The sequence below is a fragment of the Elephas maximus genome, chromosome 27 (assembly GCF_024166365.1).
Source record: "Elephas maximus indicus isolate mEleMax1 chromosome 27, mEleMax1 primary haplotype, whole genome shotgun sequence".
NCBI classification, from domain to species: Eukaryota; Metazoa; Chordata; class Mammalia; order Proboscidea; family Elephantidae; genus Elephas; species Elephas maximus.
Window position 1 is genome coordinate 8,731,339 of NC_064845.1, and position 27,780 is coordinate 8,759,118.

The 27,780-nt window shown below is 41.0% G+C and overlaps 1 protein-coding gene and 1 non-coding gene across 2 annotated transcripts in view; one reads left to right on the top strand and one right to left on the bottom strand.

The window, feature by feature from the left end:
• GADL1 (glutamate decarboxylase like 1) overlaps positions 1-27,780 on the top strand; it is a 193,939-nt gene that overhangs the window by 52,312 nt on the left and 113,847 nt on the right. The window contains exons 5-11 of the mRNA XM_049870892.1: positions 3,207-3,313; positions 4,263-4,378; positions 11,052-11,131; positions 11,252-11,306; positions 16,888-17,004; positions 22,880-22,944; positions 23,217-23,298. Of these exons, the coding sequence (XP_049726849.1) occupies positions 3,207-3,313; positions 4,263-4,378; positions 11,052-11,131; positions 11,252-11,306; positions 16,888-17,004; positions 22,880-22,944; positions 23,217-23,298 (622 nt within the window). The remainder of the gene's footprint in view (positions 1-3,206; positions 3,314-4,262; positions 4,379-11,051; positions 11,132-11,251; positions 11,307-16,887; positions 17,005-22,879; positions 22,945-23,216; positions 23,299-27,780) is intronic.
• On the bottom strand, positions 24,476-24,582 carry LOC126068540 (U6 spliceosomal RNA). The gene has a single exon (XR_007515732.1). It is a non-coding gene; the product is annotated as a U6 spliceosomal RNA (small nuclear RNA).

The window sequence follows — 27,780 nt, forward strand, 5'->3', positions numbered from 1 at the left end:
ACCAAGCAAGATCAAGAATTCAGTTTTCACGTCTGGGGTCTTAAATGCTAATAAGCGGCCATCTAAGATGCATCAATTGGTTTCAACCCACCTAGAGCAAAGGAGAATGAAGAACACCAAGGTCGCACGACAACTAAGAGCCCAAGAGACAGAAAGGGTCACATGAACCAGAGACCTACATTATCCTGAGACCAGAAGAACTAGTTGGTACCCGGCCACAATCGATGACTGCCCTGACAGGGAGCACAATAGAGAACCCCTGAGGGAGCAGGAGATCGGTGGGATGCAGACCCCAAATTCTCATAAAAATACCATACTTAATGGTCTGACTGTGACTAGAGGAATCCCGGCGGGCATGGTCCCCAAACCTTCTGTTGGCACAGGACAGGAGCCATTCCCGAAGACAACTCATCAGACATGAAAGGGACTGGACAGTGGGTAGGAGAGAGATGCTGAAGAAGAGAGAGCTAATTATATAAGGTGGACACTTGAGACTGTGTTGGCATCTCCTGTCTGGAGGGGGGATGAGAGGATAGAGAGAGTTGGAAGCTGGCAAAATTGTCATGAAAGGAGAGACTGGAAGGGCTGACTCATTAGGGGGAGAGCAAGTGGGAGTAAGGAGTAAGATGTATATAAACTTATATGTGACAGACTGACTTGATTTGTAAACGTTCACTTGAAGCTCCATAAAAGTTAATAAAAAAAAAAAAAGAATTCAGTTTTCAGTTGTGGGCATTTGAGTTTGCAGTGACTGAGATATCCAGGAGGTTGTGTCAACTAAAGCTGAGAGTTATACCTCGAATTCTGATATCTACGTGGAAGGTATAAATTTGGGAATTATTTGTGAGTAGATGATAATTGAAATTGTGGGCATGGATGATAACCTCTAGGCCAGATTCTCAATTCTGACTGCTCGTGAGAATCAACTTGGGAATGTCAATGTATATATACATATACCAATTAAATCTGAATCTCTGTGGGTGTGTTCCAGGCACTGCTGTATTTACCAAGCTCATCAAGTGATTTTTATAAGCAGCCAGCATAGAGAACCACTGCCTGGGGGACAGAGTATAGAGAAGAGGGCTTAGGACTGGGTCTTGAAGACATCCAAGGACGAGGAGGGCCAGCTTACAATAGAGAGAGAAGGAGAAAACCAGGATAGACATGGAAGCCATGGAGGAGAGTGTGCCTAAACGTAGAAGGGAATCAATGGCATCACATGCTGTCGAGTAGTAAACAAAGACAAAGACTGAAAAGTGTCCATTTGTAAAGCGACATGGACATGATTGGTGACACTAGCTAAAGAAGGTTTGGTAGAGGAATGAGAGCAGACACCAGGGTACAGTGGGTAGAAGAGTAAACGGTAGATGAGTCAGAAGAGACAGTAAGATTCCTGCACAACTCTTTGAACCTTTCTTGGTGTGTTCTAGGTTTCCTAACCCGTGTCTGAGTTCCTTATCTGAACTAATTAGATAAATAATAATAAATAAAAATAAATCCCTTCATTTTAAAATCGATTTTACCTGAGATCTCTGAATCACATTTTGTTATCCTCACAATTTGTTCTCAGAGGCAAGGATGAGCATGTATTTTTCTTACCATTTTATTGATCAGGTGACAGACAGAAAGAAAATGATTAACTCTGAAAACTCGGGGTGCTAAGTTGAACAATCCACTTGAAATATGGGCGTGAATTTATATTGGCTTTTCCTCCAACTGCAGCTTATTCTCAAGTTATATAGTTAGACCAGCTTTCAAAGAGAGCTTTAATACTAACTTTTTTTCCTTACAAAAAATGAATGATTAGCTCATTTGTATTTATTGGTACACATTATATATATATATATATATATATATATATATATATATATATTTTAAAACGCTTGGTATTTGAAACTGGCTGCATAGCATGGTTGAAAACAAGACCTCTCTTGTTTGTACAATGACATGGTCTGTAGAGTGCTTGGCACATAGTAGGGGCTCAGTTTTTATTTTATTTTTTGGCCTTATTCCCAAAGGTTTCTCTCCAGATGTTAAAATAATTGCATTGAGTTCTGTGGCTATAAATCTAAATGTGTCTGCTTAACTTGTATTTAGAGTACACATTTATTCAAATACAATTTAAAGTAATCACCTAATTGAGGAGGAGATTATAGATATTTAGTCATCCTCAAGTTATCTGGAGAGAGAAGAGACTCAAACATTGCAAAACAAGGCATGGTAACCGTTGCCAGTTGGGTTCCCTGGGAAGCAGACTCTAGACGGAGTTTAGCGAGCAGGAGGTTTATTAAGCAGGACCCTTGGGATCAACACCAGTGGGCAGGAGGAAAAAGATACAGGAATGGGCAGAGGCAGGAGTCAAGCTGAGATGCAGGCTCAGTGACAGCCGGGGCTGACCACATGGAGATCCCTGTGGTTAGAATGACCCTTCAGAGTGGCCCCAGTTGAGCTCAGACGGCCAGCCCTTTATACTTCAGTCTCCATCAGTCATCAGGCTTAGACTCTTATAGGAAGGGCCGTGGCTTTGGAAGAGGCGACTTGCTGAGGCTGAGGCATTCCCCGAAGTGCTGACGGGGTAACGCTCTCTGACAACAGCACTCCAGCCCCTGGAGCAACAGATCCTTCGTTGACAGGGGATCTAAGCGGTGCCTTTGCAGTGGTGTCAGCCACATAATGAGAGGTACCCACAGAGCTCTTCCCATCTGTACAACCACAGGCAGTGGGATGGAGAAAGCACTAGTTCAGGGCAGGTAGTCTCCATGTTGAATAGTGAGAACTGACTGTTAACATGCTAATGCACTCATGGCAGTAACCTAATAAAACCTGGTTACCATGACAGTGGTTCTTCTTTAACCAGCATCCAGAACACGTCTTAGAGAGTGAAATGGTTACTGCCTGTAGCTAACACAAAGAATCCGGATGCACTACCTTTATCTCTCCCAGTGGAATTCAAGGTTCTCTCCAAATGAACTCTGGTGAAGTAGCGTGTGGACCCCTGAGCTCACCCGCTGCTGGCATTTATTTAACTATGACCAGCAGCATCCCTGAATGCGTATTTCTGTATTTCCAGTGGACACATTTCCAAAGGCTCTACCTGCATGTCAACAGCCAGGTGGTTTGATGAAACTCTACGTGCATTTCTTGGGATGCCAAAGGGGTGGTTTGACGCTGGTCATAGAAGTGAAGTGTTTTTTGTATCTATCTAGTTACACATATGAGGTGTCTCCGGTGTTTCTGTTAGTGGAAGAAGCCGTACTGAAGAAAATGATTGAATTTATTGGCTGGAAAGAAGGGGATGGAATATTTAACCCAGGTAAGTGCAACTAGTTATTGTCATCAGCCTTCCATTATGAGCATCTACAAACTGGTTTATTCATGTCCTGTAACCAAAAACCCAGTGCCATCGAGTCGATTCCGACTCATAGCAGCCCTCTAGGACAGAGAAGAACTGCCCCATTGAGTTTCCAAGGAGCGCCTGGTGGATTCCAACTGCCGACCCTTTGGTTAGCAGCCGTAGCACTTAACCACTACGCCGCCAGGCTTTCCTCGTGTCCTGTATGAAGAACTGAAACTCCTTGTAGATTTCCATGTTACAAAAAGTTGGATATTAATAAAGCTATGTTTTTTTTTTATTTGACGAGAACCTAGCTCGTGCCTTTCTAGAGACTTATAATATTTCCATAAATGCTACACAAATTGTCACACAAATGAGATTTCTGCAACTGAGGCATTGTAGCTAACAAAAATGGATTTATCAGCTCTTGGGAGTTTGGAAGGGCAATAATAGCCCCTCAAGTTGTTCAGATCAATTTTGCTTGAGACGGTTTTGGAATTGCATTTTGTTTAGCCTTACAGTTGTTATTTTTGGCGTTGGGGGTAGAGCATGTATTTTTATTTTTCATTTTATTCATCAGGCGACAGAATGAAAATTATTAACTGTGGAGACTTGAGTCCAGATAGGTCTCCTGGCCCTCAACCTAGAGCCTGTAGATGGAAACTTTTAGCTTCAAAAACCTCTGGTGTGAGAGAATAGACTAAAACCTCTCTCTTTGCTGAGATTGGAAATTGCTGGGGTTGGAAATTAGGAGGTGTATTCAGGGTTTGGTCTGGGTTATCGGTGGAATATTCAGAGTACTGGGGAGGGGCAAGTTCAGATGACTTGCATCGTGATTTGTGCCTTTTGTGTGTTACACTGTATTCAGCAATGGGAGAGCTATAACTTCCTGCTATAAATATGATATCTTGCTTTTTTTTTTTTGCAGGTGGTTCAGTGTCCAATATGTATGCAGTGAACTTAGCTAGATACAAATATTGTCCTGATATTAAGGAAAAGGGGCTGTCTGGGCTGCCAAGATTAGTCCTTTTCACATCTGCAGAGGTAAAAAAAATTATTCTTGATATCAGGTATATATTTTCTGACAATGCAATATTATAACCCGGCTTGTTTATTGTGGGGACTCCTGAGGTGATTTTTATACTCTTGGCATATAACTAACATGTCTAAATATAATATCTTATTCCAAAGGAAAATTGGATGGGTTTGATATTGTAACCCCTGGCCACTCAGTTTTGCACATCACCTTTATTTAAATATTATAACCTGTAACATTTTTCTCTGAGAAAAGAGAACATTTAATTTGAAAGTGCCGTCTCCTTCCATGAATCTCTTCTTTGAGTGTATTTGTTAGAGCTTAGATGATTGCTACTGATCTAGGCGATGTCGTCCACTCACATTTCCTTGTAAAATTGGTTGCTTTGGGTGACTGATATAAATCTTTTATGTATTCCTATTCAAGGGGAAAAGGAGATTCCCATAACAATGAACATCACACACACACAAACACAATTGAATGTGGCCACAGTTCCCTGATCTTTTATTTGACTCTCCACTAAGTAGGAGATCAGAGAGTGGTTAAGTGCATTGACTTTGAGCTAGGCTGCTTGGATTTAATTCCTGTATCCATCACTTTCTATCTGAGTGACCTAGGGTAAACTGATGAACATTTCTATCCCTCAGTTTCCTAATCTGTACAAGCAAGTACATCGGTTAGCTCTTGCTATCCAACAAATTATCCCTAAAGCCAGTGGCATAGAACCACAACCGTATATTATTGCTCACAAGTCTCTGGAAAGCTGGGCAGTTCTGCTGCTCAAGGCTGGGCTCCCTCACATGCCTGGGGGTTGGCTGGCTGATGGCTGATCGAGGGTGGCTCAGCTGGGGTGATAGCATGACTTTTCTCTGCTCTATGTGTCTGTCACTCTCCAGCTGGCCAGTCCAGGTATGTTCCGAGGGCAATGGTAGAGGGGCAGAGAGCCTGGAGAGCCACCAAGCCTCTTGAGTCCTAGCCTCAGAACATTATCACTTCTGCCTCATTTTCTTGGAAAAATAGCTCATACCTCTGAAGCCAGATCAAAGAAGTAGGAAAATAGACTATGTCTTGAGGGGAGTTGCTGCAAAGTCAACCAGCAACGGGTGTGGATAAAGGGAGCTGTGAATAAGTGAAGCCGTCTAAGCAACCCAGCTACCCCAGCAAGCTTCGTGCTGCACTGATGTATCGTTGTGAAGATTAAATGAGTTAATTCATCTAAAGTAGCGTCTGGCACATAATAGATAGTCAAAAATTCTAGCTATATTCTAGAATATACAAATTCCAAGAGACAGAAAGTAGACTAGAGGTTACCAAGGGCTGGGGAGTAGGAGTAGAGAGTTATTGCTAAATGGGTACAGTTTCTATTGGAGATGATGGAAAAGTTTTGGAAATAGTGATGGCGTTTCCATGACATTGTAAATGTAATAAATGCCACCGAATTGTAATGGGTAAAGTGGTGATTTTTATGTCATATGTATTTTACCACCAGCACATTTTTTAAAAAAGAAATTGGCTAGTATTTGTAGGAGGAGGGAAAAGCAGCCAGCTGTGATAAGGTGATGAGCTGATAAGGTGGGTAGCTGGCACAGCTTCAGTACTCTTTCTTCCTTCTCTGTGTTGTGTGACCCCAGTGGGTGTGTCTGTCCACTCCGCCATCACTTCTTCCCCAGATCCTTTCCAGGAAGTACCTTCTGCAGTAATTCTAGGTCTCTGTCAAACACACGAGGAAGCCAAAACCTGAAAGTTCTCCGTTATTTCCTGCGGGGCTTTTCTGTACCGTTATATATATATATTTTAAGACCAAACATTACATTTCCATCGCAAAAAGACAAAACTGTGCACTGAGAGGTCGGCCATGTAAGAAAACCTGGCACCTTCACGTTTCCCTTCTGCCCTGCTCCACCTTTGCTTTAGTTAGCTCAGTGCTAAGGGCAAAGTCGGTGATGAATGCTGGCAGGCCCCTGGGAGGAATCGTCTGGCCCCAGATTTTTACGCAGCAGCCAGAGGCCCATCTTCATGAGGTGTTCTTTCTGTAGCAAGAGAAGAGTTTGCTAATGTGGACAGCTTGGGAAAACGCTTAGTTATTACGGAGTAAAGTTTCCCTCTCCGGGTTCCAACCCTGGATATGTCAGTTTGAGGGACTCCTGCGGATCAGAAATACGAAGTCCCTTCTGTGTTTGGGTTGCTATTTCCAGGCCCGGGAAAGTTGGTTTAATAGGGCCCCTGCTATCAGCTCGATGTTTTCCCATTTGCCTCTTTTCATTCTTTGCTGTGTTTAAAACTTGCTGGAGTTCTCTTCTGGAATAATTACCCTGAAAGAGGTGAAATCATCCTAGAATCTTCCAGAATAAAGATTATGCCTGGGAAAGAGTCACAATACAGGGGAGTAAGAAGAAATTGAATGCAAAAGCCTTGGCTAGCATGCCATCGGACCAAACCAAACCAAACCAAACCAATCTCTCTGCCCTCGAGTTGATTCTGACTCATGGAGACCGTATAGGACAGAGTAGAACTGTCCTGTAGGGTTTTCAAGGAGAGGCTGGTGGTTTAAAACTGCCCACCTTTTGGTTAGCAGCCGAGCTCTTAACCACTGTGCCACCAGGGCTTCATGCCAGTAGAAGATGGAGTTGAAAAAGCGAGAAGTGGATGTGAATTCTGTGGGAAAATTCCATCGCTTTGAGAGCACCTTAGCCCCGAGTATGTACTTTCTCCCCATCCACTCAGCTCCATTTTGTGGCTTGCTCTTTTCCCTGCCCTGCCTAAAAGATACAGCTGATAGCATTTCCATAATTCTAATTCATATTTTAGTGGCCGCCTTTACTACTTATCACAACAAATTAACGTATTTAATTTAAAAATAATTAAAAAGGGCTGTGTTTACTAAATGGCCACAAATACTATGGGAGCCTTGTTGCTACACGCTCTTTGTTTTCTTTTAGGTGTTTGGTCCATGGTCCAGGCGTTATTTTCCTGTCTTGTTTTATCACGTGGTCATACTCTTCCCATTTTCATCTGCCCCAGATTAACCAGGTTAATTACTTATCCCCACCTTGCACCATCAAATGCAGAATACTGGCTCTCTCCACTGAGGGTGCGTTTGCCTGCTTCAGGTTCTGGATGTGATCCAGCTCTTGATGAAGAGCTGGGAGATGATGACAGAGACCCTATACTGTGAACATTTCTAAAGTAGTCTCTCCATTGCTAAGCGGGAATCCAACAGAAGGGACCTTTTGGAGAAAAGTAATAAAGTGATCACCTGAGACTTGATTAGCACTTAGATATGAATTCCTTGGGAGTGGAGAAATCCTAGGTTTCTAATGTTCCTGAACAGGTCTGTCTTGGAAGAAGTACAACCAGAGTGCTCATTAGAAGCAAGGATGGTGAGATTACGTCTCACGTACTTTGGACACGTTATCAAGAGGGACCAGTCCCTGGAAAAGGCCATCATGCTTGGTAAAGTAGAGGATCAGCAAAAAAGAGAAAGAGCCTCAGTGAGATGGATTGATACAACGGCCGCAACCATAGGCTGAAGCATGGCAATGATTGTGAGGATGGCGCAAGACCAGGCAGTGTTTCATTCTCTTGTACATGGGGTCACTGTGAGTCAGAACTGACAACAACAGTGTTCCTGAACTATTCAGATGACTTTTTGGAATCAGCATAAAGCAGTGATCATTGCCTGCCTCTAAAAATGGAGGAGAAAAAAGGAACTGTTACCGCCCAGGCCAGCGATCAATGGGCCTAGCTCCTCTCTCACAGGGCAGGGGCTAGCGTGATGTGAATGTGTGTTTAGGGTACAAGCTTCAGGGTCATGCCTTCTTACATTTTACCCTCTAGACACCCCACCCTGGTCGTGGCCCTGCTCTCTGGGTGTGAACTGACCTGGGCTTGGATGTTTGTGTGTGCATTCTTAGTGGGCAAGCAGGTGCTTTTTACAGAGTTGTGCAAAGCACAAGGAATTGAACCAACTATGTGGTCTTAGGGACATCCCCTACACACCCATTCTCTTTATTCCCTCATGTATAAAACCTTCCCTTCCTGCTCTAGAGCTCAAGGATCACTAAACTGGTCAGAACTAGAAGAAGCCCAAGTGGCCAGAACACAGTCTAAATCCAGCAGAAGACAGTGGTTCATTGAGAAACCCAAGGTCATATAAAAAGCCTTTGCTGGGATCAGAAAGTAAGACTTCAGCTCAGTGGTGCCGTTCACGTAGGCACTTGCTGTTTTATCTTTATAGGAATGAATGCCCGCTGAGGTTTTTGCAATTTCTGTAGACGTTTTAAACCTACGGGGAATCTGGGTCTTAGAACGACTGACTTTTCTTTTGCTAGTGATGGGAACAGCGACCACTTGTTTCTAAGTGCAGCTGTTATTTCTGAACTCCAGCTTTCTAGGGTTTTCCTTTCCTTGGAACTACTCAGCATGTCTGAAGCATTGCTCTTTTTCTCTTTTCCTCCCTTCCCCAGGATTCTTTGCCTTTTTTCATGCTTTCAGATGTTCAGACTTCAGTTTTTCAGACTTTGTATCTGTCCCTATCCATTTGAGATTGACATTGGACTGTATTTTGCCCTGAGGCCCCTAAAAATACCTGCACCGAAGCTATTCTGATTACGAGTCTTTTTTTTTTTTTTTTAAGCAGATTCATTGGTTGGGGGATATTTTGCTATTTTTCAGGGGCAGAGAGCTCTGTGATTTTCCTTACAGGCAGATGTCAGTGAGGTAGGCTAGTATTTATCATTATGAAATCAATAGCTGTTGGGTTGCCAGAGCCCACATCTCTGGTGAGAAATAATTCACCTCAGCTATGTCACTTTAGTTATGCCGGGCATGTCACCTCCAACCAACCCAGGCTGATGTAGCTAGTGGAGAATTAATTACATTTTCATGTACATTATCACTCTTCAATATGCATGTGTTCTTGTAACGACCTGAAATGAATGCACCCTACAGGCATTTTGGACGTGTCCTGTTTGATATTTGGAAATTAATTATTTAGGATGGTATACCGTTAGGATGGTATCATTCTTCCTGATCATACTTCTGCATTTATTTGTGTAGAGTTAAAAAAAAAAAAAAAAAGCTCCCAATATAACCCTCTTGACAGAGAAGAGAAAAAATCACCACATTGGAGAGAATAGATCAAGTTAAGTGTGAAGGCATGACTACTTTTTTAATGTATTCATACCTACAAATTAAATTACTAAGGTTTTTTGGTACAATAATGTCCTTAACACCTTCATTTTTTTGGCATGAAATTGAATTAATTGACCACCTGTCCTCACTAATGTATAAAGAGTGACATCTCCAATGTTTGAATGCTAATTATTTTATAGGCTGTATGTAGTAGGGGCAGAGGAAGGCTCAACCATCTAAAGCGTATACTACAATCTGCTAGTAAGAAATAGACCAGACCTAATTCCAGAACCGTCTATCAGCCTCACTCGTGCCATGGTTGAGTAAGGTCGTATGCCTGTAATTTATTATTACTTTTGTTATTATTATTTTAGCCACATTCCTGTGTGTTTAATTTCAGCCTTGCATTCAATATTAAACAAGATTGGTCAAGTGTCTGATCAGCATTTATAGCCCATTTTTTGCACTTGAAAATAAATTCTTCACCGGTTGTCGTGGATTGAATTATACCCCCCCCAAAATGTGTATATCAGCTTGGTTAGGCCATGATTCCCAGTATTCTGTGGTGGTCCTCCATTTTGTGATTGTAATTTTATGTTAAAAGATTAGGGTGGGATTGTAACACCCTTACCAGGTCACCTCCCTGATCCAATGTAAAGGGAGTTTCCCTGGGGTGTGGCCTGCAGCACCTTTTATGTCTCAAGAGATAAAAGGAAAGGGAAGCAAGCAGAGAGTTGGGGACCTCATACTACCAAGAAAGAAGCACCAGGAGCAGAGCGCATCCTTAGACCAGTGGTTCCTGAGCAGAGAAACTCCTAGTCTAGGGGAAGATTGACAAGAAAGACCTTCATCCAGAGCCAACAGAGAGAGAAAGCCTTCCTCTGGAGCCGACACCCTGAATTTGGACTTCTAGTCTACTAGACTGTGAGAAAATAAATTTCTCTTTGTTAAAGCCATCCACTTGTATTTATGTTACAGCAGCACTAGATGGCTAAGACACTGGTAGCCTTTGAGACAGTCTCTTGCTATCTCTTTAGAGAGTTTTGAGTTAACAGTGGACTAGATTCTAAGTCTCCATTAATACTGAGTCTTATTAGCATCAAGAGAAACTTTTCTCAGTGTTGAGAAGAATAACTGCCTTCACTAACCAACTTTGTTCTATGTGCCAGACACTATGCCAGACCCTTTACATGTATTAACCCATTTAATTCTTAACAAATTGATGGAGAGGGCATTATTGTCATGCCCACTTTACAGATTAGCAAACAGCCTTGGTGAATATATGTTATTTGCTCAAAGTTCCATAACTGTAACGGGTAGACCTGGGAGTTAAATCCTGGTTTCTCAGACTCCAAAGTCAATGTTCTCAACGACTGTACTAAGGGGCTCAATTAAATTACTGTTTTCTTTTAATTTTGATGTCAGTGCAGTAATGTTCCAAAGATTGTGCTCAGCCAGGATGACTTACACTCGTTTAGAAAATATGCAATATTTTTTTCATATTATGTGTTCATGTCTCTCCCTTCTCCTTTGCCCCTTTTAATTCAGAGTCATTACTCCATGAAGAAGGCAGCCTCCTTTCTTGGGATTGGTACTGACAACGTTTGCTTTGTGGAAACAGATGGAAGGTGATGTGGACAGGATTCGGAAGCGTGGTGGGTGGAGGGGGAGATCCATACCCTTTAAAAAGCTGTAGCGCTGTCTGTTAACTTCTAAACATAACTGAACTTCTCAAATCTATCCCTTAGAGGTAAGATGATACCTGAGGAACTGGAGAAACAAGTCTGGCAAGCCAGAAAAGAGGTGAGAGGGGAGAAAAAGAAAGAGAGGGAGAGACAATGTGTGCGTTTTGTGTGTCTGGGGATGAGAGAGAGGCTGAGATGGGCGGGGAGAGAATGCAAACAGCCTAACCCATTTCTATGTGTGGGAGAATGAAGAGAATTTGTTGAAGTTAAAATAGGGAAACTCATTTACAGATGTTCTATTTCCAGGTGCTTGGCTCTCCATGTTCTGTGGAGTTTCTTGGATGTTCTCATTCCCAGGTGGCCGGAGCCTATTAAAACATTGGCATCACCGTATTCAGGATCCTTGCCTAGAATTAGCCCTAAGGATGAACCCAGCCTCTCCAGCAGGGTCCAGCATCTGTTCTCCTACATAACTCCTGACTCTCAGAATTCTACTAGCCAAACCAAGCCTCTGAGTTCCATTCAGGATGATTACTAATTTCTTGATCAACCTGCCCTCCCAGGTTGCTCCCAACCCAAAGTCCATCTGTTGCTCTCACCCCATAGTAGGTCTAGGTCCAGCTCTGGCAGCAGTGGCATCGCCATGGGGGCCTTGGGGGTGCAGACCACACCGGGTGACACTGTCAGAGGGAGTGACACCAAAATGACTGTCTGTAAAGATTTGGTGCAGTGTTTCAGCAGGAATTTGTTATTTTTTTGATAAAAACATCCCTGTGGTTAGTTATAGGAGCCCTGGTAGTGCAGTGGTTAAGAGCTCGGCTGCTAACCAAAAGGCGAGCAATTCAAATCCACCAGCTGCTCCTTGGAAACCCTGTGGGGGCAGTTCTACCCTGTTGTATAGGGTCATTATGTGTTACCACATTGGGTGACAGCAACCCTGGTGACACCACTGTCTGACAGAATGCCTTCTCTTTCTTAGCTGCCAGCATATGTTAAAGCTAATATACCCCTAGCATGGGAAGGCAAAGCTTGGCCCTAGTCATCTGCTATTCACCAGCCAAGGTAGGAGGTCCTGGCCGTCTTGCTTCTTAATGAGCATACCTGGAACCAAAACCTGCTAAATTAGGTGAACCAGCTTTACTGTTTCCCTCCTATCCCACCACACCACCCACTACTAATGGAGCATCAGACCGTTCTCCAATAATGTTTCAATAGGTAGCAACGAGATCAGGCGTGACTGCCGAAAAAATGAAAAGCCCAGCTTCTGAGCTGAGGTGTAAGTATAGCTATCCTCTTAGGATTTCACACTAAAAAACATGTTTAAAATTTTTTTTTTGTCTTTATATTCCATTTCTATTGCTGTACTCTTTCTTTTTTAAACTTTGCATAAAAATCGCCTTGTCCTGGGGCATGCTGGAAAATTCTACCACTATTGCGTATGTATTGTTTTCAGGTGTATGTCCTGATAGCCACATTTATCCTTTTTTGGTGTGGTTTTAAAGATCATTCCAGTGACAAGGGGATTTGATAGCTGTCTAATGGTACAGACTATCAAAATTCCTCTGAATCTTGAGTAAAATTCTACAGTACAACCCTTGAAGAGTTTGTTTTGCTTTGAACTAAAAATATTGCTTTCTAGTTTTAGGTTCACTTTTTCTACAGAAATTCCTATCAGAAATAACTTCCATTATGTCATCAGTGCTTGTTGGCAGGGAAGATTGTGGTTTTTGTGTGGTTCATCTCCCTCCCTTCCTTCCTTCCTTCCTTCCTTCCTTCCTTCCTTCCTTCCTTCCTTCCTTCCTTCCTTCCTTCCTTCCTTCCTTCCTTCCTTCCTTCCTTCCTTCCTTCCTTCCTTCCTTCCTTCCTTCCTTCCTTCCTTCCTTCCTTCCTTCCTTCCTTCCTTCCTTCCTTCCTTCCTTCCTTCCTTCCTTCCTTCCTTCCTTCCTTCCTTCCTTCCTTCCTTCCTTCCTCCTTCCCTCCTTCCTTCCTCTCCTTCAAGACCTTTAAACATTTCATTATGTAAATTTCCAAACATACATAAAGCTAGAAAGAATAGTATGACGAATCTCCTTATGTCCATTAACTTTAATACCCATTAAGTCATACTGAATTCATTTTTTTTTTTTTAATACCCCCATCCCTTCCCACCGCCACAGGATTACTCTGAAGCAAATCTCAGACATTGTGAAAGATATGGTCTCTTTCAAAAACACACAGTTCCATGATCATACCAAAAAAATAGTAATTTCATAACATCAGCAAATCATCAAATATCTGGTCTATATTACAGTTTCTCCCATTGCCTTTCCTGTGTTTTATTTATTTAAATCGTTGACTTGTTTGAGTTAGGATTTGAACATAGTCCACACATGGCATTTAGTTGACACATCACATAAATCTTTTCTAATCCATGTCTTCCCCTTCTCCAGTCTGTTCTCTGTATTTCCTATACTTTGGTAGTTAGATCTTGAGGCTCAGTGAAATTCAGCTTAGATCTTGGATTTTTTTTTTTAACCAAGAATAAGTCTTAGGTGGTATTTTGTCTTTCAGGAAGAACCCCCTTTTTGTGGTAAGGTTGATTGGTGGGTTCAGATCTGTCAGCCTGATCTCTCCATTATAAAGCTCTCCATCAGTCTCTCATCTCATAGATCTGGCTGCCATTGATGTTCCCTGTCCAGACCCATTATTTTATTAGCTGATGTTCTAATTCATTCTGTCTTTCTTCCACTTATTGGCTGGAATGCTACTGTAAAGGAGAAAGTTCCCTCACCCCTATTTGGTTTTCCTGTGCCTTGGTGGTGCAATGGTTAAGTGTGTGGCTGCTGATGGGAGGGTTGGCAGTTGAACCCACCAGCGCCCCGAGGGAGAAAGATGGTGGCAATCTGCTTTCTTCTGTGATGATTTCAGAAACCCTATGGGACAGTTCTGTCTGTCCTATAGGGTCATTAAAAGTCAGAATCAACTTGGTGGAAATGGCTTTGGTTTTTGTGTTGTTTTTCTGTTTTGGTATGGAAATATTTTGTACAGGCAAGGCAGGATAAATGCTGTATTGTCTTCCGTATTTACCGGTTGTCAGAATAGTAAGTTGGTTGCCTAGCACTCTCCAAAGATAGCCAACACTTTTTTTTTTTAGTATCATTAAAAGCTCGTGATTCTAATATATTTCATGTGTCTCATTCTACTGCAGTCATTATTATTTTCATTGCTTGAAAAGTTTTGTTTCGATGATGAAAGTACAGGAAACTGACATAACCCTAAAGTTGAGAACTTGGAAAAAAAATGTTTTCAAGAAGAAAAACATTGCTTTAGGCACATTTAAAAGTAGGGCAATAGGGCTAGAGCTGGCCTCCTCTGTTTTTCCTTCCAAGTCACTTCAACTTGAGATTGGATTCACCAAGGCCGAAGCTTGCATCCAGCCTTAGATACTAATACCTGATGACTAGTTTATTTTTCTCAGTAGTCTCAGGCCTGCTTGTTTTGTTTCAAGCCTTTAAGTCATATTGTTTCTGACATAGGGATTAGCGCAGCAAGTATTTTTCTGCTGGGATCCAATTCCCTGGGCAATCACAACCCAGTAAAAAACTGCCGGGCAGTGACCTTTACGCAGTGCCATTACAAAGATGGTGAAAACCACAGAAGCATTAGAGATGCTAAAGTCCTTATGAAAAGCGGAAACGAGGATAACCCCTGACTACTTGGAGGTACTTTTGTATGTGAGCGTTTGAGATGACAAACTTTCTCGGAGAGTACGGCGCATCTGCAGGATGCAGTGGGTAATGTGTCCCTGAATTTTCTCATTAACGGCAGATCTGGGGAAGAGAAAAAAAAAAATACTATGGAAGGTTAAATCCAGATGGCGAAAGTTTAATTTCTGAGCCTGATATTTATAGCTAGGATTGTGAAAAAGGTGAAGAAAACTCATTAATGAGCTGTAATAGTTTGCACAGGCATTCTCTCACCACTGTAATGATGTCACAAGAGTTTATGAGGAAAAGCTCAGCCATTAAAGACACCTTAAATTATTGTAGTAAATTACTTTTTCTATTACTTTTAATGATTGATGTAAATCTGGTCTCATTTCGTGGAGGTCACTGGGCCTAATAAAGACATAATCTGTTAGTAGTTGAATACAGGGAAGAATTTCTAAAGGCTGTGGTTCCCCAGAAGCTCTGTCAGCCTACTGGTCTGGCTGTAAGAGGTCTGGGTGGACCGGATTCCATGTGTTTGAACTGTGTGCCAAAATAATAGAAGGATTCGTATGTGCCATTCACTTTTCATCTCATTTTAGAGAGAGGACAGGTGTCTTTGCTGTGCCCCACTACCCATTAAGAAATAACATTTGATTGTCAAAGGTCAGCTAACTGGAATGAGTCTGGTTCAATTGCAACAACCTTGTTGCTAAAAGGACATAAAGATATATTGCAATTACAACTACACTTCGAGATAAAACTGAGGGAAAAAAATGCTTCCATCCTAAATGGACGTAAAATGAGTTCTAAAGGCAGTGCATGTTCTTGTCACTTGTTCCTCAAGTGCTCTAGAATCTGAGAGTTCTAGTTGCTTTCCCCATCCCCACTGTTGCCTGCAACTTCCGCAGTGAGCAACAACACATTTATGCCACCATGCCGGGATAGATCCATTTGGAAACAATCGCATGTATTCATCCTCTACTCAAACCAGTTGCTGTCAAGTCAGTTCCAACTCAGGGTGACCCCGTGTGTATCAGAGTAGAACTGTGCTCCATAGGCTTTTCAATGGCTGGTTTTTTCAGAAGTAGATCAACAGGTCTTTCTTCCAAGATGCCTCTGGGTAGAGTTGAACATCTAACCTTTCAGTTAAAAGTTGAGTGCATTAACTGTTAGCACCACTCAGGGACTTCTTTCTCTCCTAGTTGGAATAAACTACTTGAATGGGGCCAAGGTGCCTGGCTAGTTTGACTGGGATTAACATTCATCCCTCTGCGTGGTTCCACATTGTCCCCTTCCTCCTCCATTTCTTTTTGGCACTTGTTCACTCTCCCAGCTGTGTGTGGAGGAATTATCACGGTAGGAGTGGTACAAGCTTTCTTTTCCAGCACTTTCCAATGGATTTCTCTGTTGTGGCAACCATTTTGGGGAGTGTATGCCAGTCAGATTACCTTATCCCCTGTGATACCAAATCTGTATGTCAGCACATTCTTTGTTTTGTCACTACGTTTTTTTTTTTTTTTTCAAGGTGATAAGTAGACAGACCTACCTAGCTCATTCCTGGTGCTGGCTCTTTATCTTCCAGTTGTGCTCCTATTTATTTTGGAGAGGAGTAACAATGCAGGCAGGTATTGTGGAAGCTCCAGTGTATTTTTCCAAGGAGCTACACATAATGTAGAATGTTCACCATTGCAGTTGAGGCTGTTCACTGTCTTACTGGGACATCTATAGAACAGAAATTACGACAGAAAGAAAATGAGAGTAAAATGAGTGAGGAGGCAGAAAGAGTTGGGACAGACTCCTATCGTCCTGCCATTTTCCCAGTTTCCTTAACTGGTTTCTAATTACAAGAGGCCACTTAGTGGAGAAGTTTAAAACTACCCACTGAATTAACCATTATCTCCAAAGAAACCAAATGAATATCTGGATGTATCACTATGTTTATAACCATACTGTAGGACAAATTTCATGGTAACAGTGATAATTCTCTTTGTGTGTGGATCCTTCACACAGGGGGCAGCACCATTTCTCGTGTGTGCCACCTCCGGTACAACAGTTTTGGGAGCCTTCGATCCTCTGGATGAAATAGCTGACATTTGTGAGAGGCATGGCCTCTGGCTTCATGTGGACGTAAGTACAGACATTCAACTTTATAGTATTTTTGCAGCTTTGGTGGAACGGTCTCCATCTTGGATGTGAGCTACTTTATTTATGTGTTTATTTCTAATTTGGGGAACTAGACATGTGCTTTACTGTAAGGTGCAAAGAAGAAGATTCCAAGACTTGATTTAAATCTTGTTTTAGTTTTCTGGCTTCCATTTTATTTCCCCCTCCCCCGTGAACCATCTTTTTTGCCCTCCGGAACTACTGCCATTGAGGTGGTGTGGTGCAGGGGACACATTTTGAATTATGGAGTCAGGAGACTTTGATTCTGACTCGCTTTCTCCTCATTGTGACTTCAGCTCTTTAAGCTTCAGTCTTGTCATTTGTTAAGAGGGAGATGACTGACGTGGTCTGTGAAGTCTCTTCAAAAATTATGTGATCCCAATCAGCCAGAAAATGGAAACAAAGCTACATTACGTAATTACCTGCTATAATTAAAGCAAGTTTTATCTGGATCAATCATAGGTAATTATTTGAGAGAGATTCTTCATAATTTATAACTGGAGGAGTCACATTTTTTTTTTTTGTTTCCTAATTAATTTTCTAAGTCCGAAGTCTCTTCGTAATAATTTTTTCTTTAATTAAAGGTAACACTTGAAATTTTACTTATCGAGGGTTAAAAAGTTTAATTCAGCCAGTTATGAGTGCTTGTTGAGCTTTTTGGCTTTCTTTCTTTTTTTTTTTTTGGTGAAACCAGGAGCTAATTAGTTTGATTCTACCCAAGAGAAGGGACTGTTGAACATGCTGATAAGACTTAAGGGAACTTTCCTCAGGTAATCGAGTAGTTCAGATCCTCCTTATCAGAAGAGGAAAAGTCAACATTTTTGATTTGCTGAACTAAACGTTTGGGGGATATACCTACATATAATTTTATAGTTTGTATTACTTCATGTTTGCAAAGTAAAGTGTCTGCGATATGATATGGAGAGAATTTTTTCAGCAACTCAAGGTTTTCATTAAATTTATCCTAATACTTGGTAAGAGCAGCTGTAATATAAACCTTACTAGAATTATAAACTCTTATCAGCATGCCAATGGCAGGACTTCAGGTGGGTTATTTGTGACTTCTTTAAATGGGACTATAGCATTTGTATCTGTTCACATTTCAATTTACGTCTTATTGATTTTTATAGACTTAGACGCATAACAATACATTATGTTCTAAAAGATAATATGAAGTGAACACTTTTATAATTGTAGAAATAAAGGGGAAAAATCAAATACATCAGCAGTTACGCTTACTCATTCTGCTCTCATAAGAGAAACATCAAATATGGATTATATAGCTTATGTAAAACAGGGTAATTATAACAGTATCTAAATTGGGAAGGATATTAAGAGATTTATGGGCCTTACAATTGTGATTCATAAGTAGGAATGAAAAACTCTCTAGATTCTTTGAAAATTAAAGGTGGAATTTTTGAAGGAAACACTTTTATAAGGAAATATTTAATGCATACCAAATTATCTGTTTGCACATAGCAAGAATCTAATAAATGCTTATGGTGCTAGATTAAACTTGACGGTGGTCTAGCTGGCCTGTGAAAGAAATTAAGAAGCTCTAGCATGGAGACAGTGTTCACTCTCCTTTAATATTGCAGGCATCAATCTGTTGATAAAATTTCTTACAGGAGTGTTTAATTTATCTTGAAAAAACTTCATATACCATGGGTAGCTTATTGATTTTGAAGATAAAAAAATTAATAAAATTAACAGTAATTGGTTTGATCTTTTGGAAAAATTTTAAAGGATATTTTAAAGAGTCTTTAAAATATTAAAAACTGGTATTTATTTGCTTTTATTTTTTTAATGTAATTAAGATTGCCTGTTCTCCATAAACAAAGCCACTCTGCATATACACCATATTTTATTAATTCTAAAATGCACTTTTTAATACATATTTTTTAACAACTCTGAAATTAGTATGTTGATGTCTTTTTATTCTATCTTAGTGGTACCTAAAAAATAGTAAATCTTCCCTTTAGTAGTGTCTTAAATTTGATTAATTACAATGCATGTTTAAACAACTGAACAAGAAGAACTTGAATTTTGTTAGAATCTTCGGTCTTGAATACCGTTCTTCTTCCATGAGAGCAAACGTTATTCCACCTCTGCCTTAGGCGAGGCTGCCACGTTTGGTCCAGCTCTTCTTGAAGCAGAGGCTGTGGATGCTGCAAAGGCTTACACACCCAGTCCAGCTTCCTAAAGTCTCATGCCTGCTCTTTATCCAAGTCCAAGGGGTGGTAGAAAACATTGCATTTAAAATAATGGGCTTTATACACTTCCAGATCTGCATTCCACCCCTACTTCCACCTCCATTTCAGGATTGGTTCTACTATTAATTTTTTTAACAAATCAATTAAGAGAACATGGACGTAAAATGGCATACCACACTGCCTAGCATATAGCAATTGCTCAATAAATGACGGTTCTTATTGAGATAGAAATTCTAGCTCCTTCATCATGCAGATGACAGCTTAGGTACTTTCACCAGTTCTAGAATTGGGGATTTAGAAAGCCATACAAGTAGACATAGGACGTTGAAATGATGGGTTGTGTTTTTTTGCCTTTCAGCTCGTTTGAGGAATGGGGTTGTAGGTGAGCTGTTCCTAATTCTGCAAAACCCCTCTGTAAACCACTGAACTAACGTCTCCAGATTGCTCACGTGAATTTAAAACGTCAGATGAGCTCACTAGGTGTGGGGAGAATATTGTTTACTTTTTTTAGGAGGAATAGGAGACAGAGGATAGAAGAGGAGACATGAAGGACAGCAAATGTAATGCATGAGGCAGGCGGAAATGGAGAGAGTAAATGGGTGTGGCTGGGTCTTACTCATTAATCCTTCTGACAGATGTCATTGGTAGATTCTCAGTGAGGTCAGAGGATAAAAGGATGAAGAAAAGTAGGCAGCTTAATAAAGGAACCTAATATATAAATCATCGTAACGTTTGCATGGGTCAAAATCTCAAAATACAGATCTGTGGCTCTTCAACTAGTAGACTAGGATAACATTTTTTCAGATAGCGAAAGCAGTTGCCTTTGTAGCCCAGTGTTTATCACCCATGGTCCATTGTGAATCCCAGTGTGGCAGAGAGTGCAGCAGGAAGGGGACATGACTGATGACCTCAAGTCTTCAGTCCTTTATCGGAGATACTTGGTTATTTGCACACATACCACCCTTGGGATACATCACAGCTCACAAGCTTTTGGGGACCCCCGGAAGTTGTTAGAACTCCAACCCAATCATAGAAGCAGAGTCGGAACTATGGTGAAGCAGGAGAGGTGCCTAGGGCTCAAATTTAAGGAGGCATTCACTCTCAGGGTTGTATAAGGGTAGGGTCAACGAGTGCACAAGTCTGAGAGTGTCTCGTTATGTTCTGCACCCCAGGTGGCTCACTCACCTCACCCTAGTTCCAGCCTTGCATGGGAGAGTTGTTCTAAAATGGAACGTAAGGCCACAAAGTGGCTTGTGCTGTATGTACATTCTCTTCTTGCATACCAGTGGACCCAGCTTTAATAATAATCCGGGAAAGATATAAATGTCTCATTTCCTTCATCTTCCATATCCGTGGTGCACACGATCTTGGCACGTCTTCCTACATGGTATTGGGGTCTAACTTTTTAAATTCTGTGGCCAAAAATAGCTCTTGTATACATCCTCGGCAGCTCTTGACCTCACCTGCCTATAGTATTTCCTTCATTCCTCACTACTCCATGTTGTACTCCACTATTTGTCAAATGGTCCCCTTTCCTAAGCCATGATGTTACTGTGATTAGAAAATGGATTCCAGATCTGATTTTTATTACCTGTGAGACCTTGGACAGTTCATCTACCACCCGTGAGCCTTAGTTTATCTGTAAAATGGAGGTGGTAATAACCCTATTCTCTGTGGGATGTCGTGAGGTTTAAATAACCTCAAAGAACATTCCACACAGCTTAAGCTAGTCCCCTTGTGTTCCTCTCACTGCAGTCACTCTTCATTGCCCTACAAATGAAAACTTAGAAGTCTGCCCAATTTCAAGGACTACACTGACTTTCATATTCATATGCCCTACATTGATTTTTTCCTTCCTCTCCCTTCAGACCTATTGACTGTGGGATAGCCTTTCATCTTCTTTTTAACTCCTTTCTCCTTTGCTCTTAAAATTTTACCTTTTGCGTGATTAACTTCCTTAAGTTCCAAGCTCCCTGTCTTCTACTCTTCCACTTTTACTTTGAAAATATTTCTGAAAGCCATTTGGCTGAAAAGATCTGATTTTTCATTGTTGTTGTTGTTGTTAGTTGCCATTGAGTGAATTCTGACTCACAGTGACTCTCTGTAGAACTGCCGCATAAAGTTTTCAAGACTGTGTAATATTTTGGAAGCAGATCACCAGGCCTACGTTCCGAGGTGTCTCTGGATGGCTTTAAATCGCCAACCTTTGGCTAATAGTTGAGTGCTTAACAATTTGCATCCTCTATTGTTGTTGTTAGGTGCCGTCGAGTCAGTTCTGACTCATGGTGACCCTGTGTACAACAGAACAAAACAGTGCCCAGTCCTGCGCCATCCTCACCATCTTTGCTATGCTTGAGCCCATTGTTGCAGCTACTGTGTCAGTCAATCTCTTTGAGGGTCTTCCTCTTTTTCACTGACCCTCCACTTTACCAAGCATAATGTCCTTCTCCAGGGACTGGTCTCCCTACTGATAACATGTCCAAAGTATGTGAGACAAAGTCTCACTGTCTTTGCTTCTAAGGAGCACTGTGGCTGTACTTCTTCCAGGACAGATTTGTTCCTTCTTCTGGCAGCCCATGGTATATTCAATATTCTTCACCAACACTGTAATTCAAAGACATCAATTCTTCTTTGGTCTTCCTTATTCATTGCCTAGCTTTCAAATGCATATGAGGCGATTGAAAACACCACGGCTTGGGTCAGGCACACCTTAGTCCTCAAAGTGACATCCTTGCTTTTCGACACTTTCAGGAGGTCTTTTGCAGCAGATTTGACCAACACAGTATATCATCTGCTTTCTTGACTGCTGCTTTCATGGGCCTTGATTGTGGATCCAAGTAAAATGCAATCTTTGACAGATTACAGTATTTCCATATGGCATCACCTAGGGGCTTCTTAATTTTTCATTAACAGGATCTGTTTCCACCTAGTCCATCCTAGCTGAATATGAATTCCTGTGTTCCCTTCTATGCACCTTGCCAAGCGTGTGCATCATTTCTTATGTGAAATGTTGGCCCTTAGACCATGTTTTGTCGTCAGCATTTGTACAGTTTGTGTGGTAGGATGCCAGCATTGTGAAGATGTCTGGTTTAGGTTCTAAGTTTCAAGAGGGCACGAACCATATTTTTAACCTCTTTTCATCCACATACAGTTCAACTGGTTAATATATCAATTTCTTTATGATGCCGTTAAGGGTCCATGATGGCCCATCTATTGTGATGAGGTCTGATCTGGTTCCCTGAGTAGAGCCAGTGATCAAAATTTCCTGGAATACAAATTGGTTAACATGGCATAAAACAGAGTGTGAAATAAGATAGATGTGGAGCCCTGGTAGCACAGTGGTTAAGCATTTGGCTGCTAACCAAAACATCAGCAGTTTGAACCCACCAGCCATTCCACAGGGAAAAGATGTGGCAGTCTGCTTCCGTAAAGGTTTACAGCCTTGGAAACCCTGTGGGGCAGTTCTACTCTGTCCTATATGGTCACTGTGAGTCAGAATCGACTCAATGGCAATGGGCTTGGTTTTTGGTTTTTTGAGGTTGTCACTCAGGCTTTTCCATGACAACCAGATGATATACAAGTAACATTGAAATAATGTTGTTTTGGTTATACAAATATCTCAACAGGCTTCTTGGGGTGGCTCAGCTTTGATGTCCAGGAAGCACCGCAAGCTTCTGTGTGGCATCCACAGGTAAATATAATTTCCAGTTCACAGTTGCCTTTTAGTTAGGTGAGGGAATCTCTTTGGAGTTTGCCCATCCAGGTTTCATTCTGAAAACAGACAAAAACAAAATAATTTTTTTTTTTTTTAAATAACCCCACCTCCACCCCCAAAATGGGATTTTATAGAACACTAACTTGGGTTACTGAACATGGATGCTGCTAATGATAGTATTCTTTCCTTCAGCATATACTAATCGCCTCCCCTCCCTACCCTGTCCTTCTCTTTGTTGAACACAACAGGGCTGACTCTGTGGCCTGGAACCCACACAAGATGCTGATGGCTGGAATCCAGTGCTGTGCTCTGCTTGTGAAAGACAGCTCCGTGAGTTTTTCTTCTGTGGTCTTTGGGTATCGAGTGTGTTAAGTCGCCGTGTTTGCAGAGGGCTCCATTTTGTTTCTGCGCTGGTGACGTGGGCCAGGTGCAGATGGAGGTCTTTGGGAAATGCTGATAGGATTGAAAGGAAAGATCAGTAGGCCCAAAGAAAAGACCTAATCCTTCTGCACAGATGATTCTGTGGATTTGATTTAGGTATTATATAATCTCATTGCTTGCAACAAAATGGTCTCTCGCCCTCATTTGGATTATATTTTGAAACTGAGTTTTAAATGTTGCCAAGATTTTTTTTCTCCTTGATTAAGTTTGGGAATCAAGTTATCTTGAAACTACTCACTGAAAAAGTGAAACAGATATGTGTCATACATTAAACTGAATGCTTAATGTACTTAGCTAGGTCTTAACGGCCCATTATAAAGGAAGATGTTAGTTTGAGACTGATCACCAACTGCTGATTTATTAGGGGATGGCCTGTCTCAAGAGATTGGTACTCAGCTTTCTTTGAAACAATGGGAAGAGTTGGAAACAAGTCTTGGTCACTACCGGGCAAGTGGGGAAAGAGTTGTTGAGGCTGGTCAGAGGTATAAACCCTGTGTTTTCCATGGGTTACATAAGGATCCTTGTGGGAAGTGGCCCAGGCTGGGAAGTGCCACTTCATTCTTAGAAATGCCTCCTCAAGATCTGTGTTCAGCATGTGGGCGATCTTTCTTAGCCATCTGTTTACATTTTTTTTCTTAGGGAACTCCCTTTGCCAATGCTAAAGTCACTTTCTGTTTTTAAGAAATTTTATTTCAAGTGAAAACCATATTTAAAACTTAAAACCTAGCTTTGCATGTGTGCGTATGCTTTCTTTTGGATTTTGATAATGCTTTATTTAGAGTATTATTATTTTTTTTTAACTTTAAAAAATTTTATCATGGTAGGATACATATATATATAATAAAGCATCGGCCATTTAAATCATTTTTATGTGGGTAATTCAGTGACATTAATTACATTCACCATCTTAAGCAACCATCAAGGTTATTGTGTTTTGTTTTGTTTTGTTTTGTTTTGGCATGTGTGAACATTTACAATGCATTTTTTTTTTTATTGTGCTTTAAGTGAAAGTTTACAAATCTAGTCAGTCTCTCATACAAAAATTTATATACACTTCACTATATACAAAAATATGGAGTGCTTCATGAATTTGCGTGTCATCCTCGTGCAGGGGCCATGCTGATCTTCTCTGTATCATTCCAATTTTAGTGTACGTGCTGCCGAAGCGAGCACCGATTTGTTTTTCAATTTGTGTGGTATCTGTGTGTCAGTGCCCCGTGTGTTTTGACACAACCAAACAGAATGTCCCTCAGAAATTAGGAATCATTTGCACCTGGAGAGACAGACACTCTCAGGGATATGAATCTACTCCTTAATGTTTTCTTGGGTTGGCTCTCGTTGCACGAGTTCAATGCCACTTACCTTATTTCTCCGTGGTACGTAAAAAATGATGAATCTTACTTTTGGTGATATCTTAACTTTAGTTACGATGCATGTTTAAACAACTTAACAAGAAAAAATTTTTAATTTTGTTAGGATCTTTTTCGAACCTTTTGTCTCCAGTACCATCCTTCTTCCCTGAGAGCGAATGCTATCCCAGCCTTTGCCTGGAGTTTTTAAATTGTGCAGTTATAACTGGAAGGTAGTTTACAATTACTATATCATTTGTGGGAGCCCTGGTGGCACAGTGATTAAGAGTTATGGTTGCAAAATGAAAGGTCGTAAGTTCGAATCCACCAGCCGCTCCTTAGAAGCCCTACAGGGCAGTTCTAATCTAATCCTATAGGGCCCCTATGAGTCGAAATGGACTCGACGGCAGTGAATTTGATTTGGTGTATCATTTGTGAACCAAGGAACATAATCAGTTTGCCCATTGTAACATATTTAGGTCATGGCAAAGCTAGGAGTAAACCCAGATTTTCCTTTGGCATAGAGACAAGAACAGAATTGTGTCAGGCATCGTTTATGTGCCAGGTATTTTACATTTGCTTTCTCCCTAATCAGCCATTTGGAATGACATACTTATCTGTTGTTGCAATGCTCTTGGGGGTGGAAAATTTAAACCCAAGATTTTGTGACTACCCTTTTTAATGACTTCTAGCTTTTGTATTTTTTACTCGCTGAATGATATTTGGGTGATTTAGGCAAGAATTGATTTACATTTATGTACTTGAGGCAATTTAAAATTTTATGGATCACATAACTCTATAACAGGGGTTAAAGTTTTATTTTTTAAAAAAGAATTCATTCCTGGGTCTTGGTGACAGCAATAGTACCCACGTCTCTACTCACGTGGCTGGAATTGAGGGGTTGGAAGAATTGTGTTCATCATGCAAAGAAGTGAGCACTTTTTTAAAAATCACCTTTTTATTTTTTTAATCAAATGAATGTTCTCGTTTTAACTGGATGAAGTGCTGATCCAAGAGATATGACAGTCAGTTTAAGAACCAACAGTGACTGATCTCTTACATAGACCAAGCACGGTGCCGATTCTGGGCTTATAATAGTGAAAAAGGCAGACATATTCCCTTTGTCATAGTCAAAGAGCTTATAATCTCACAGAGGGGCCAATGAACAAAAGTTATGCATTGAATTCTTTTACTTACTACTTTGATAAGTGCTCCAAATAATGTGTCAGGTACTGTTGATCGTAAAGTCAACAGCTAATCCAACCTCCTCTTCTGCTTTTCTCCCAATACTTACCTAATCTGCTTCCCTTGAAGCTAGTCACCCTTTGACACAGATCTGGCCAATGTGATGTAGGGAAAATGTGATGGAGGCTGTTGAGAAAGATTTTGCTTTCTGATAGAAGAGAGCATTCTGGTGCTGGCCCTTCCTGTTTTTCCTGCCTTGAATGCACTTATGTAAAGACATGACTCATGGAGTTCTGACAGCCACCTTGTTACCATAAGGTGATGACCCTAAATTCAAAAAGTGAACATGCATAGAATGGCAGAACAGAAAGGCGAAAAGTCTTGGCCTACGATACCAAAAACCCATTGCTATCGAGTCAGTTCTGACTCATAGCAACCCTATAGGACAGAGTAGAACTGTCCCATAGAATTTCCAAGGAGTGCCTGGTGGATTTGAACTGCTGACCTTTTGATTAGCAGCCAGAACACTTATCCACTACACCACCAGAGTTTCCTAGTGATTTTGAAATGTTGTACTAGTCCTGGAAATGCCTCCTTCCTGACTTTTTCGCTAATGAGCTGATTAAATGTCCTAATTCTGAAGCCATTTCTATTGTGTAATCTCTTACTTGCAGCTCTATGTACCCCTATTTGATACAGAGAATTGTATAGTACTCTGAGAACACATAGCAGGTGGACCCCAGATGTTCCAGGTAGAAGGAACAGCATGGGCAAAGCATTGAAGAAAGGAAGGTTCTTTTCTAATTTTGGACACTGAAAAAAGTCCATGTGGCTGGGGAACAGAGAATAATGCAAAGACTGGCATGAGATGAGACTAAATGATAAGACAATGAGTAGATCATGTAGGATCTTAGAGACCATCTAATGACTTTACACTTGACCCTCAGAACAGTGGGAGAATCTTAAAGGAAGGGAGTAATCTGAAAATATTTTCGTTTAAGACAGTGAATTGGAGTGGGGCAAGAATGGATGAAAGAATAAGGGAAGGCTTGAAGTATCCAAGCAAGAATTGATGGCCAAGGAGATAGACAAAAGTGGTGAAATTCAAGACATACTTTAAATTTTTTAATAGACAAGAAAATTACCAAGATGAGGAAGAAGCAGTGTCATGATTGACTCCTTGATTTCTGATACAGCACCTGAGTGAATGGTCCTACTTAGGGAGATAGACATCTCTGGAGGAGGATCTTCAGAGTAAAATATCTTGATTTTAGTGTTGGACATGCTCAACTGGAGATTTCTATGAGATATTTCCATGATAATGTCACATAGGCAGTTGATATATGGATCTGGATGGAGCTAGGAAAAGAACTCAGGGCTGGAAAAGCGTATTAGGGAATTGTTGACATGCAGGTGATAGTTAAAGTCAGAGGAGTAAAATGGATCACCCTGGTTGGAAGTTTGGAATAGAAGAACTTCATTGTTTAAAGACTGGATAGAGGAGGAGGAACCCCCAGTGAAGGTGAGTCAGAATGACCAGAGAGGTAGTAGGAAGACCGGGAAAGTGTAATGCCAATGAAATCGAGAAAAGAGCGTTATGAGAACGAGGGTCAATGGTTCTAATCCTTTGTGTTGCAACTTAAACGTGACCTTCTAAAGGACATCCCAGATATCCCAATATAAATTGGCATCTCCCGATTATTCTCTCTCATACCTGGCTGTCTTCCTACAAAAGCGATCATAACAATTTCTAATTATGGTTTCTATATTTCGTGTCTTTCTCTTCTGCTCTAATGTAAGCTCTGCGAGAGGAGGGACCATGTCAGTATGTTCACCA